The sequence below is a fragment of the Ammospiza nelsoni genome, chromosome 15, assembly GCF_027579445.1.
Source record: "Ammospiza nelsoni isolate bAmmNel1 chromosome 15, bAmmNel1.pri, whole genome shotgun sequence".
Lineage (NCBI taxonomy): Eukaryota > Metazoa > Chordata > Aves > Passeriformes > Passerellidae > Ammospiza > Ammospiza nelsoni.
Window position 1 is genome coordinate 6,627,577 of NC_080647.1, and position 12,686 is coordinate 6,640,262.

Here is a 12,686-nt window from a genome sequence, read left to right on the forward strand (position 1 = left end):
CTGGTGCTGCTCTAACTGCTCCAGATTCCCACACTAGCAGCCTGTGTGGTTGGGAGGGGATTTGCACTAACACCCTCAGCTCTTGCTGTGTTTGTCCGTGCTCGTGGTGTGTTCTGAACTGAGGGATTCTTTAACCTGCTTTTCCCTGCCAGCCTTTGCCTTTCCCCTGCAGCAGCAGCATCTCTGTGTTGTGAGGGTGAGTCCAGCAGTGGAGCAGCACTGCCTTTTCGTTTTCTTGCAAGGGTTCTTTATCAATTGTTGAAAGGGAATGGCTGGAGCAGATCCAGTTGATAAAGTATTTCACTACTGTGGAAAAAAACTTCCTTAAACCAGCATTCAGGTTGCTGAAGCGTGGTGGATCTGTGCATGAACAGTGGCTGTACATATGCTCTCCAAAGGGCTTTTTCACACAGGCTGTTTCTGGCAGATGGTCCAGTGTCAGTTATATATTTAAAAAATTAATTAGTTCATGGAAATTGTTGCTTTAGTCCTCAGATACTTAAGGGTGCAATGACAGCACAGCTGACTCTTACTTAGCCAGTATCAATGTAGTAGACTTGGTTTCAGTAGCTCAGCCCTAAGACATGTCATCATATAAGATGTTAAAATGAAAAAAAATAATTTCCAGACTATGGATTCCAAGCAGGCACTAGTTTCACTTTTATTCAGTCACTAAACATACACTGACATGATAGGAGAGCTAGCCTTGTATGAGCTATTTTTAAGGCACTTGTAAATGCATGTGCATGTTGTAGGTGAAAGATTTACTACTTGTTAATGGATTAATAATTATACATAGACAGCCTTGTTTAAACAATGATATAAAAAAAGCTGATGAGGAAAACTTGCAGGCAAACCACACGGAAATCAAGACTAAAACAAGTTTATGGAAACTTAACTCAGCTAAATGTCACTGCCAAAACATTGTTATCTGTAAGATGAAGCCATTCCTTACATGTGCTGCAATGTGGTGTTGTAGAGTAAGCTAAGGTATTTATTACTTATTAATGGTGCAGTGTTTGTTGTGTATTTGTACTTGTAGAAGCATAATAATGGATCCCTCTGATCCCACATGCAATCTTTGCATCTCTTTGTTGGAGGTGCATGCCTTGTCAAACCCACTTCAGTTAAGTGCCAAGCTTAATCACATACCAGATAAGTTTAAAACTAGATTTGTTTAAGCCACACACAGGTGATGCAGTGTGTGGATCTCTAAATCTAACAGCATTTCAAGCCTTTATACTAGGAGCTACTTGGAAACAAGGTTAGATTTTTGCAAGGCTACATGCTTTTGTACTGCGAGAGCTTCAAAAGTCAAACCCAGTATATTGAGGCTAATTTAGTTCTTACACTAAAATGGAAAAAGTTAAAACTCTCAACATGCAAAAACCTGCTCTTTTACCAGGGCTGTTTGGGAAAGCAGGGCTTTAAAATCCATCTTACATCTGCTCATTTACAGTCGTTTGGGGCACTCAGCACAATAAATTTTTCCATTATGGCAAACAAAGCGCTTGTTGGCCAGCCCACGGGCACACTTTGTGCATTTGAAACAGTAATCGTGCCAGGACTCATCTTCATAGTTAACCACACTGGTTCCTCTTCCAAATCCTGCTAGGAGAGAACACAATTATAGGACGGCGATAGTAGCGCTGCCTTGGCCGGGCTGTCCCCAACCAGCCCTGCCTGGTGCTGTGCCCCCAGAGCTGCCCTGGGCTTGCAGGCCACAAGGGCTGCCTGAAACACCCATGTGGCAACTGAGCCACGGTTTTGTTGCATCTTGTGATGTTTCTTGAATAAGAAACACAAGCATAAGGCTTGCATGGCTTGTTTCTGCAATAAGCTTTTTCCCTTGGCTCCTTTCTCCAGCAGTCAAGGAGAGACTTGATGTGGAGCAAGGACAGGTTGGGATAGACACTTGTGGGCTCTAAAATGCAGGATGGAATGTGAGCCTCGTGGGACTGGCAGGACAGTGCCCACATTTCAGAGCTGAGCTTTGTCATCCAGTGAGTTTTAAGTGTAAAATATATCAGAAGGGCTACAAACGTCCCTTTGGGACAGTAAAACATCAATCATTTTAGACTTAAGGGTCCCAGTCTAAGATATGGGTGGGAATAGTTCTGGTTGGGGGAGTTTTGAAGGAGGTAAATTTGAGACATGCAGAGGCTGAAGAGCTCAGTTACCAGCTCAGCCTCCTTCCAGCACAAGCACGTGGCTCACAGTCAGATCACATGTAAAATGCTGGGATTGGGCTTGGGTTACCAGAGCTGCTTCTGATGTTACCCCTCCCTGGGCTCCCTGTCTTTGGGGGATCACTGTCCTGACCTTCAGCACCCACTGCCCTGGAGCTGCATTTAAGCCAGCATACCTGTAATAGGATTCTTGCATCCAGCACACTTCTTGGCAACACACTCCTTGTAGCACTCAACGCAGTAAAACTGATCCTCCACAGCTGTGAAGCGCTTCCCTCCCAGTTGCTTCTTGCAGTTGGAGCAAATGAAACACTCGGAATGCCAAGGCTGTTCCTGGTAAGTGAGGCCTCCAGAAGTGATGGGCTGGGAGAGAAGGAGCAGAGATGTGGTTTAGAATCAGCAGGGGACAAGAGAGGTGACACATGCAAGGGGTGTAGGGTAGGAAAGCTTTGTCACGGAGAGGATCTTTGCAAAGTTTGCATCAAAATTTAATTGAACAGTGCACTTGAGTCCCTCTAACCTGAAATCCCACATACCTGGCACTGTTGTAATACTTTTACCTGCAGTAACTGAAATTCCACACTAACCAATTGCAGAAGTTGTAAAACAGCTACTGTTTCCTTGAATGTTCAGTACCACTACAGAGCCTAAACTACCCCAAGGCAAGTGCAGGACTGGTATCACCTGGTTTCTGCAGTGTTGCCATCAGCTAACCCAACCACCCCTGCCCAGATCCTGTACTGCACAGGAAACATCGGCATTGGTACAGCTTCAGCATGATTGGCCTGCTGGTTCACCCTCCCAGCTCCCAAAAGGCACATGAGGGCTGGTTCTGGTAGCTACCTCTGCAGAGGGGAAGGACTTACATTCTTGCACTTAGCACAGGTCTTGGCAAACTTGTGCTCATGGCAGGAGACACAGTAGAAGTCATCACCCTTGGGGAAGAAGCTCCCAGATCCAATCACTTGCTTGCACTGGCTGCAGGTGAAGCAATCCTTGTGCCAGACCATCTTCTTGTACTCAACGTTTTGGTCTCCTACAACAGATAAAAATAACTTGTCCTGTGAGATTTCAGGCTTATGGCAAACCCTTCCCCCTGTGCAGTGTAACATCTGAGGGCAAGACCTGTCCATAGCTATGCCCAGGATTCCAGGAATGCAGACTAGGGATGAGCTGGTAATTTCTGTATCTGATTCTAGCCAGGGCTTGCTAGATTTTCTTAAAATAGTTACCAGCTGCCTGAGCCTTTTAGAACCTTGATTTACCGAGCAAAGCTTTTGGTAGAAATAGTGTAAGACTGACATGAGGGTTAATTATCCACATGAGAGTTAATGGCAAAGCAGCCTTTCAACACTTGAATAAAATGGACAAGTGAGAGCAACAATCAAAATTTACTATTCTGAGGTGCTCCAGCCTTCCACTCTGTTGCCCAAACCCCTAACTGCAGCCTCCACATATAAATATGATAAACCCCCTTGATAAACCCCCCTGGTTATGCCCTGGAGCAGAACATGGCCCTCAGACCCATCACTGGCACAGTACCTGCAATAATGGGCTTGAAGCAGCCCTTACACCTGGGTGCATCCTCAGCAGCAGTGCAGTTGCTGCACCAGACCTTGTTGTTCTCCCTCAGCATGAAGGGTTCATTGACCAGGGACGTGTAGCACTTGAAGCAGCGGAAGCAGCTGTCGTGCCAGTAGCGGTTCTTGAAATGCAGCTCCTGCAATGAACAGAAAGGGAGGGAGGAATGGAGTGAGAAGCTTTTCTCTCCCCCTGAGCAGCCCTAAAGCCAAGCTCCTGTCTCACCAGCCTGGACAGATTTGTTGTTCATAAGTTTGTCTGACTCAGTGGGTAGGGCTACAGCTCCTCTTCAAGTACTTAAGGGAAGGACATTTAACCAAACTCACTGACACAATCACATTCACTTTGAACTTTCAGGGGGGCAGAAGACACTTCAAACCAACAGCTTGGAGATTTGAGGTTCTGCAAGTTCTCGTGTTCTTACATTCCCTCTAGTTCAGGTATACATTATTATTGCCATAAACATTTATCTGGCCCTGAAGATATAGGCTAATGACTTCAAATAACATCATATTTCCATACATAAGCAACAAACCAATTTCCAGTTTTCGTGGAGATTAAAACAGTCGCAACTACCAGGCTTGCAGATATTTGCAGTTTGTATTTCTTCATGTCCTGCCTGGTATTAGAGTGTTGATCATCAGAGATACTATTATAAATTAATACAAGGTAAAAAACCCAGCAGAACCATCTTGCCATCCAACTGCTCTCAAAATATATATACAGAAAGAACTCTTGATTTCCATCATGAAGCAAAAAGCATCTGACAAAAATCAGACCTCAGTGCTTTGCCCAGAAGATGAGTTTTGCAGGCCTGCTCCCTGCAGCTCTTTCCAGGGCAATTCAGCATTTGCAGCAGGTCATGTTGCTGGATCTAGACCCTGGAATAAGATCCTGTGCCCAAGTAGCCCACCATGAGCACCCCTGCGCACACCCCAGCACTGCTCTTTGTCTGATGAGCACACAGCTGGCAGCCAGAGGACTCCTAAGAGCTGCTCAGAGCCTGACCAGAGAAAACAGGAGGGTGACCAGCCTCTGCCTCTCCTCCTCACCCACCAAGGAGCTCAGCACTGACCTTTGAGTCGGCCCCGATGGGTTTCTTGCACTCGATGCAGGTGTTGGCGCAGAACTTGTCGAAGCACTTGACGCAGCAGTGCCGCCCCTCCTTCTGCACGTACTTCTTGCCCTGCAGGGGGTCCCGGCAGTAGTGGCAGTCGAAGCGCTCCGACATGGTGCCCACGGTGTAGCTGCCAGGCCCTGCAAGAGCACAGCCATGAGGGGACAGCACTGGGGCCCTGACTGAAGTGCATGGTGCCCACAGTGTAGCTGCCAGGCCCTGCAGGAGCACAGCCATGAAGGGGCAGCCCTGAGGCCCTGACTGAAACACTCAGACATGGTGCCCACGGTGTAGCTGCCAGGCCCTGCAGGAGCACAGCCATGAAGGGACAGCCCTGAGGCCCTGACTGAAGAGCTCTGACATGGTGCCCATGGTGTAGCTGCCAGGCCCTGCAGGAGCACAGCCATAAGGGGACAGCGCTGAGGCCCTGGCAGCTGCTCCAGCCTCCTGGGGCTGTGCGGATCAGTCGGAGGAACATGGCTCAGGAATGAGCATGTGGTGGGTTCTTGATAGGTAAAGGAGCTCCAATTGAGGAGAGCAGAATCCCAAACCAGACTTTTCCCCATCCCTTTGGTAAGTGGAAGGATGCTAGGCTGGTTTATTTACATGCTGCACATCAAGCAAGGGTAATGACACCTGATCACTCCCTGGGAGTCCCTTAGTTCATTACTGCAGGCCTCAGTGAGGGCCTGGCTGAGGCACCTCATCACTTGTGTGCAGAAATCACCAGCAAACATGAGCACAGTGGAATTGTTTCCATGTTTTCAGCCTGAACCCACAGCCAGCTGCAGCCCCCCAAGGCCTTTTGTGCTGGATAGTTGTGCAGCTTCCAGCTGCCTCTTTTCACCAGGCTTTCACATATAAAATCATAAGGGAAAAAAAAAAAAAAACAAAAAAAAAACAAAAAAAAAAAAAAAAAAAAAACAAAAAAAAAAAAAAAAAAAACAAAAACAAGAAAAACGTCTGCCTCCATGGAGAGATATTTTTCAGTTCACACCATCAAGGCTCTGCCAAGGTCTGATGTTCCACCACGGCCAGGGCGCTGTCAGCAGGTGTGGGGAATCATGACTGGAGGATTTTCCACTTTGGCTCACACTTTCTCCCCAGACACCCCTTCCTTCCTGCACTCCCAGTCTCCTGCTAATGGCTCCCTCCATTTCATGCACCCTTCCTCAGCAAAAGCCACTAACACTCTTGCAAGGAGCTACAAGGGCTCTGTCAGGATTCAGAGAATCCTGGACTGGTTTGGGTTTGAAGGAGCCTTAAAGATCATCTTGTTTCAAGCCCCCTGCTAAGGGCAGGAGTGCCAGCCACTACATCAGGTTGCTTAAAGCCCGATCCAGCCTGGCCTGGAGCACTTCCAGGGAGAGAATACAAGAGTTACAGAAGCCCATGGAGTCCCATAGAGGCAGTTCCATCCCTGCCTCTGGTGCCCCCAGAGCCCCAGCACTGCAGAGCCCATTTCCCTGCACAACCAACACACAGGGACACAGCCTTGAACCTTCTGCATCATCACCAACCCGATGGGAAATGTGGCTGTGGTCTGGCAGCAGGGACTGCCAACAGGAAATGTCCTCTCTTCCTGACCGAGGAAGGGAGGGGAAGGACAGAGTCAGGCCACACAAACTGCTGCTGCCTCCATCACGTGGCCTCACCTTGGACCACCCCACCCAGCCCTAGGGCTACCCTGGAACCTGTTCCTCACAGAGCTCAGGGGAACAACAGTGCCCATTCCAGCTGTGCTGCTCCCAGCCCAGCACAATGTGCCTTTATACACCAAAACTGTAGGGGTTCTGGGGTGCAGAGAGGGTGTGTCACCCCTCACAACAAGGCAGGGTCAGTGGGACCCTGCTGGTCTCACCCTTGGCTGCAGGATGCTCTTGGTGTGCCGTTAAGGCCTAAGGCTCACAGGATTTTCATGGACACTTGCCCACCCCAGTAACTCCAGATGTACCATCAGCTACAGGGCCCAGCCTCACCAGAACCCTGCTGGGTACAAAGCCAGAGGAGTTGTACATGAACACTTTGCCATCACAGCAGAGCATCTGCCTCATCTGGGCCCGGGAAGAGTGGGACTCACATTGTTCTTTGCATGCTTTAAAATCCAAGAGTCTTCACACTATCTCCTCTGTCACCTTCTCAATAACACAGGGCCTGAACAAACTGAAGGATTTGTATTTCAGAGAGCAGGACAGAGAGCCCTAAAGAGAAGTTTCACATAGGGAGGCTGCAGCAGAGGTGGAGGCTCTGTTCATGCCCTATTCCTGCCCCTAAAACTGACAGAGGCAGCCTGGAGACCAAGCTGGTAGGAATTGTACTTTGTGGAGGGGCCAAGGTCTGGAAATAATCCCTTGGCAAGGCCAGGGGATGTCATGTCCTGCTGACAACTACACCAAGGGCCTTTGAGGTACCTGTTCAAGCAAATGAAACAGATAAACAGCTGGGAAACATGGAAACTATGTGAGCCACCACCAGCTCTGCAGAGCTCTTGCAAGCAGGTGGGTTTTATTTGGAAGAAATGCAATTGCAGAACCCAGGGCAAATGGTATTGAAATGTCCCTGATCTCAGGTTTAGGGTTGCTTTCAGCCTGAACACATAATCTTGAAAGCATGGCTCAGGGAGCAGCACAGCCCCGTGTTCCCATGTAACACATCACCTGTTAATGTGAGACACATTTATCACAGCAGCTCTGCAGCTCCACAGGCAAATTAACACCAGGCTGGAGCCCCCAGACTGGGCTGTGCCAGCAGCTTCTGCTTCAGCCTTGTGCCATCTCACACAGCAGGAAGTGCCTCTGGTACACAGGCAGGGGCATGAATTTGCTTCCAGCTTTTCCAGACTTCCTGCCCTCAGCACGATCATCCCTGAACTCCTGATCTGGAGCCAGGAGAGGCACCTCTGTCCCCTTGCGTGCAGTGAAGATGCAGGGTCCCATTGCCCCTGCAAATGTGCTGGGCGCTGGTGGGCTCTGCTCACCTGTGCCATGTCCAGAGCCCACAGCAGCCACAGGAGCAGGACCAGCCCACCCAGGGTAGGGTGCACAGAGCCCTGGAAGCCACCAGTGTATGCAAAGTGGAGCTCCAGGCCAGCAGCAGCTGTGCTGGGACCACCAGATTATTTTCCCCAAATGGAGCAAACATCTGTGGACACTTCAGAGCTCAGCTTCATTTAGTGTCCTACAGCTGGTTTCCTCAGCAGTCCTGTCCCCTCTCATGGAAGGTAAACAGAGCAGATATTTCTTGTGCTTTGTATAAAAATAAATGTATTTCTAAAGCCTGCTTGGCAGCAGGTCATGGGTTTGGAGTTATTTGTCTCCTAAATAACCTGTTCACCCTCCAGCTGCACCATGTCCCCACAGTACAACTTTCCAGAGCTTCCAGGTATATTAACTCTGGCCTGTCTTTACTGTCTGAAAAGTAGGCAAGTTATGAAACTGGGGGTACACTGGGGGTGCATGGAAATATCATCACTTCCTTGGGTCTTTATTCAGTGCCCTCATCATCCCTTCCCATCCAGCAGATGCTGAGCACAGGGTAGGGATCCACACCAGGGGTACAACAGTGCTACAGCAACCCAAAACCAGGGAAATCACTCACCAAACCACCACTAAAACCCAGAGCACTGAACCTCTGTGCTTCTTTTCACATTGCTGTGCTGAAAATGAGAGCAGTACATGCAGCTATTTTAGCTGGGAAGTCACTTGAGCACAAGTTTCTGTGGCTGTACCTTTACACCAGACTATGGCATCTCTGAGGTGACAGCCTGGTCTCTTTTTTGGCCCCAGGAGAATCTAAAACCCTGAGGACATGCACTGATCCAAACCCCATGCCAGCCTGACACTGAGGCCATAGAATGGGATTTAGAAAGCAGAGGAAGAGCATGGACAGGCTGGAACTACTCCCCCTCCCAGGCATGTGCAGAGGATTGTTCTGCTGGAGAGAAGCAGGTGAAAACAGCAAGCACAGGCAGCTGGGGGGAGGGGGGAACGCAGAATGTGCCCATCCTTAAATAGCCTAGAGGACCCTCAATAAGATGGAGAAAATGCAGCCATACTTTCCAAAATGAATCTTGCTCTAAGCAAGGGATCCCAGTCCCACCAGCCCTGGCAGGGGGCTCTCTAAATGTAGCTCCCTGATGGATTTGGCTACAGCTGGAGGGCAGAAGGCCAGGCCAGTGGCCTTCTCAGATATCAGGGTATTTGGCACAAAGACCCACTGGAATACAACCCTAACATTTACCTGACCACAGAGGTGCCTGTTTGCCACTTGTCCCCCGAAAGCATCTTCTACTCCACAAAAACAGCCCTTGGACAGCCACACCTTCAATCCTTCAGAGACCTCAAACACTTGGGCCCCAGAGGCTTCCAAGGGCCACCAACACCAAGCAGACACTGAGGGTCAGGGCCACCGCTGCACCCTGCAGTATGGCCAGCTTTGGGATGGAAAGGGTACAGACCTAAGCACTGCCACCCCACAAAAACTGCTGCACCCACACAACCACTGTCTCCTGCTGGGCTCCTGCATCACCCTGGGCTGGTTCATCCCAGTTCAGCCAAAGCAGCATCACAGTGGTTTGCACAATAAATGGAAGCAAAGCACTCAGGGAAGGAAGCTGAAGCACGGCTGATAAGCAAAGCACTTAGCACAGGCTATGTGTTAATGTCTCTGGGGAATATGTTTAAATGTGATAAACCACCAAGGAAGAACTTGAAGTGTAGTCTCTAAACACAACCAGAGAGACTGTACTGACACTTTACAGATTATTCTGCCACTTAAGAAAGAAGATGAGGTTGGAGTTGTTAACCCTCTGCCCTACACACAGTTGCATATGGAAGAAAAAGAGCTTTTTGATTCTACATTAGTTTTATTTTTTATCAGCAGACTGAGCACACAGCCCCACTCTGCCAGGCACTGGCTACACCTGCCTGTTTCAGATCAGTGCTGGCAGCCCTGCTCTGTCACCTGAGTTACTATTCTCAGCATTCCTCTGTGCAAGGTCGCATGGTTTGCTATAAATACCTGGGAAACCCTTAAAAGAAGCATCCTGTTAATCCCAAATGCAAAGTGACACTCAGGACTGCACTGGCACAATGCCCTGGGCAACAAACATTTGCAAAGCCCAAGAAAAGAAAGAGAAGAAATCTCTTGTAAGTCCTTTTTGCTGGGAGGGCTGAAAATGCCAGAGCTGTGCTCTCTCAGTGCCAGGCTGGGGCACGTGCAAGTCTCATACTCTATAATTCAAAAATTAATCTGTTGATAAAAGGAAAGCTTCTTTATTTAGAGCAAGAACAGCTCCAAGTTCCTCAGGCACTTGCCAAAAACATTCCCTACGGTCCTATTGCCACCATGTGTGAGCACATCCCAGTCATTACTAAATCCTCACAGTTCCCCAGGGAAGCAGGGACATGCCATTTATTAAAAGTCACTGGCCCAGCCCTGCAAACACTTTCCCCAGGGATTGCCTTGGCACTCAGTGCAGAGCTCAGTGAGGGCTAACAAGGCACCACTGCCTAAGTAAGGCTGAGCATTTCAGGCAGAGTTTAAGCAACAAAGCCCCAACCTTTCAAAAGAAAACAAATCCTGGTCAGTAACTAGCTGTGTGGCTGCATTAAGTTTTGTCCTTTGAGACTCCTCTGTTGTGTTCCCAGCTAAGCACTGCTCTGCCTCACTTCAGCAGCTGGATGCCCTTCTCACACCCAGGTGCTCCCAGGTGCCAAAATGAGAGTTCCTCCTGCTCTGGAGAGTCCAGCCCCTTCCTGAGCACCCCACAGCTGCCCTGAGGTTCCCAGTGGTCTGCAGGATCAGACACTGTGCTGTGACTGTTTGGCAGCAGCAGTCCAACCTCATCATCTGCTCAGAACACCCTGCAGCATTTTATATCACAGCACAGCATCAAGTCTGTGTGTTCTTGCTTCAGGGGACATCCCCTGAGGAAGATGAGAAAGAAAAAATAACACAGCTGGGAGTGTAATGGAAGGATGCTACAGCATTGGTCAGTCTTGTGGGCTGAAGTTAAACATCTCACATCAAATGATGCCACAGAAGTCAGATTTTACTCACAGTGGTGCCCTGTATAACATGTATGTGCATCCCACCAGCAAATCCCGAGCAGTTACGTGCTGTGCAAGCAGCCTCAGGTGTGTGGGAAGGTGAGCAGGGAGCTGAGCAGCAAAGTGTGCCTGTTCTGCCCAGCTTTGAGGAGTCTCTCTGCTCCCAAGCCTCAGGAGCACCCCTGGCTCCTGGTGTGCAGCAGTTGAGTTTGGTGCCACAGGAGCTGTGCCCACCCTGTCCCCAGCACATCCACCCTCCGGGCTGTGTCTCACCAAGAGACACAATGGCACTGCCTCTGTGCTTAGAGCTGTGAATGCACCCTGGATATGCACAAAAACAGCTGCTAAGAGATAGGCTTTTGAAATTCCCAAAGAGCTTCTGATTGTCTTCAGCTGCAGGGCTAGAGGAATGAGTCAGGGTGGGAAGACACCCATCCTGACATGTAAAATGTGATCTCAAGATTCCTTTTCATTTTAATGGAAAAATTAACATTTCCTATCACTGGTAAGGGTCAGCCCATCTGAACTAAAAGATAAACAGAGAAGAGGGACTAACCACAAACTTGCGACCAGAGCAGAGCAAACCATCTGGGTTTACACTCTGGTCTCCCCTCTGCCACTGCAATAAGTTTGCTGCAAGGAGAATTGTCCCCCATTTTCACCACGTCTTGCTCAAATATCAGCTGAGCCCCAGCCTTCCCACAGCAGCAGATACAAAAACATTTAAAATCCAATGCATTTTACAAAACAAACGAGGCCACCACCAGCACTGTGCTCCAGCACCAGCCTCCCACTCTTATCAGCCCATTTGCCATCAGGAGTTACATCTGCAGACTGCTGAGGTTTCAGTCTGCTTTCAAAGTTATTTCTCTGCACAGGAGTCTTTTAGCAAGACCTTCCTCCCCATTCACCAGGTGTACTCCCCCAACCCCTGGCAGCACAGCCACTTTACCTGTGTGCCTGTGGAAAGCCATGGTCAGCAGCCCAAAGTCACCAGCAGCCCCTCAGGTAATGGAGTTCACAAGCTGATAAGGAGCTGCCCCATTTGATAACATATATTTAAATGGAGGCTATTAATATGGACAGGACTCCTACCAGATGTCCACTCCCCTCCCCAGAGATCTCAACCTTAATCCCCCTTGGAAATTCTTACCATTTTAGGTGATCTGAGGGAGAAGAATAGGATCCTGAGACCTCTAGGTCTCTGCAGGCAACAGTCAAATACCTGCCCAGCTACTCAGCACCCAAATTAGTCCCAAAGGCAGAATGAACTCATGAACTTGACCCCATGCTGGTACTATTTGGCCTTGGCTTTAGAGTGAGATTGTGTCTCGTAGCAGTCCTGAGCTAAATTATAGACCCAGCACGAACGCTGCTCTGCCATGACTGAAGGGAAGAGGTGATCACAGCCCTGTGGGGGCCAGGGGGGCTGCAGCCCCAGGAGCCAGCCAGGGCTGTCGTCTGGCCCAGAAAGGATGTGCTGTACCCCAGAGGACTCAGCTGACAGCCCACAGGAATACAGCACACTCATTCATGGGTGGGTTGGATTTGCTCTCAACATGGAGGTCACGCTGAAGTTTCACTGCCAGTAAAACTGCCATTCCTGGTCCTTCCCCAGCTTTTTCCTTGAGGAAGCTCACAGCATTAACTGCTCAAAGGGAGCAAATCCCTGAGGAGCAGCACTTAGAAAGATGGGTGTGATGATATGGGGCTTCTGAGCATCTAGCATGGCTTTGGAGGCACTGGCTC

At 49.1% G+C, this 12,686-nt stretch overlaps 1 protein-coding gene across 3 annotated transcripts in view; it reads right to left on the reverse strand.

Moving 5' to 3' along the window:
- Nucleotides 1-636: 636 nt before the first annotated feature.
- FHL1 (four and a half LIM domains 1) overlaps nucleotides 637-12,686 on the reverse strand; it is a 29,268-nt gene continuing 17,218 nt past the window's right edge. The window contains exons 1-6 of one of the 3 annotated variants that reach the window (XM_059483251.1): nucleotides 11,890-12,021; nucleotides 4,846-5,027; nucleotides 3,732-3,909; nucleotides 3,056-3,225; nucleotides 2,366-2,552; nucleotides 637-1,608 (exon numbers count right to left, since the gene is read on the reverse strand). In XM_059483251.1, coding sequence (XP_059339234.1) covers nucleotides 1,454-1,608; nucleotides 2,366-2,552; nucleotides 3,056-3,225; nucleotides 3,732-3,909; nucleotides 4,846-5,027; nucleotides 11,890-11,911 — 894 coding nt within the window. In that variant the 5' untranslated portion in view covers nucleotides 11,912-12,021 and the 3' untranslated portion in view covers nucleotides 637-1,453. Of the gene's footprint in view, nucleotides 1,612-2,365; nucleotides 2,553-3,055; nucleotides 3,226-3,731; nucleotides 3,910-4,845; nucleotides 5,028-11,889; nucleotides 12,022-12,686 lie in introns of those variants that run through there. The other 2 variants (XM_059483249.1, XM_059483252.1) reach the window with 2 other exon arrangements.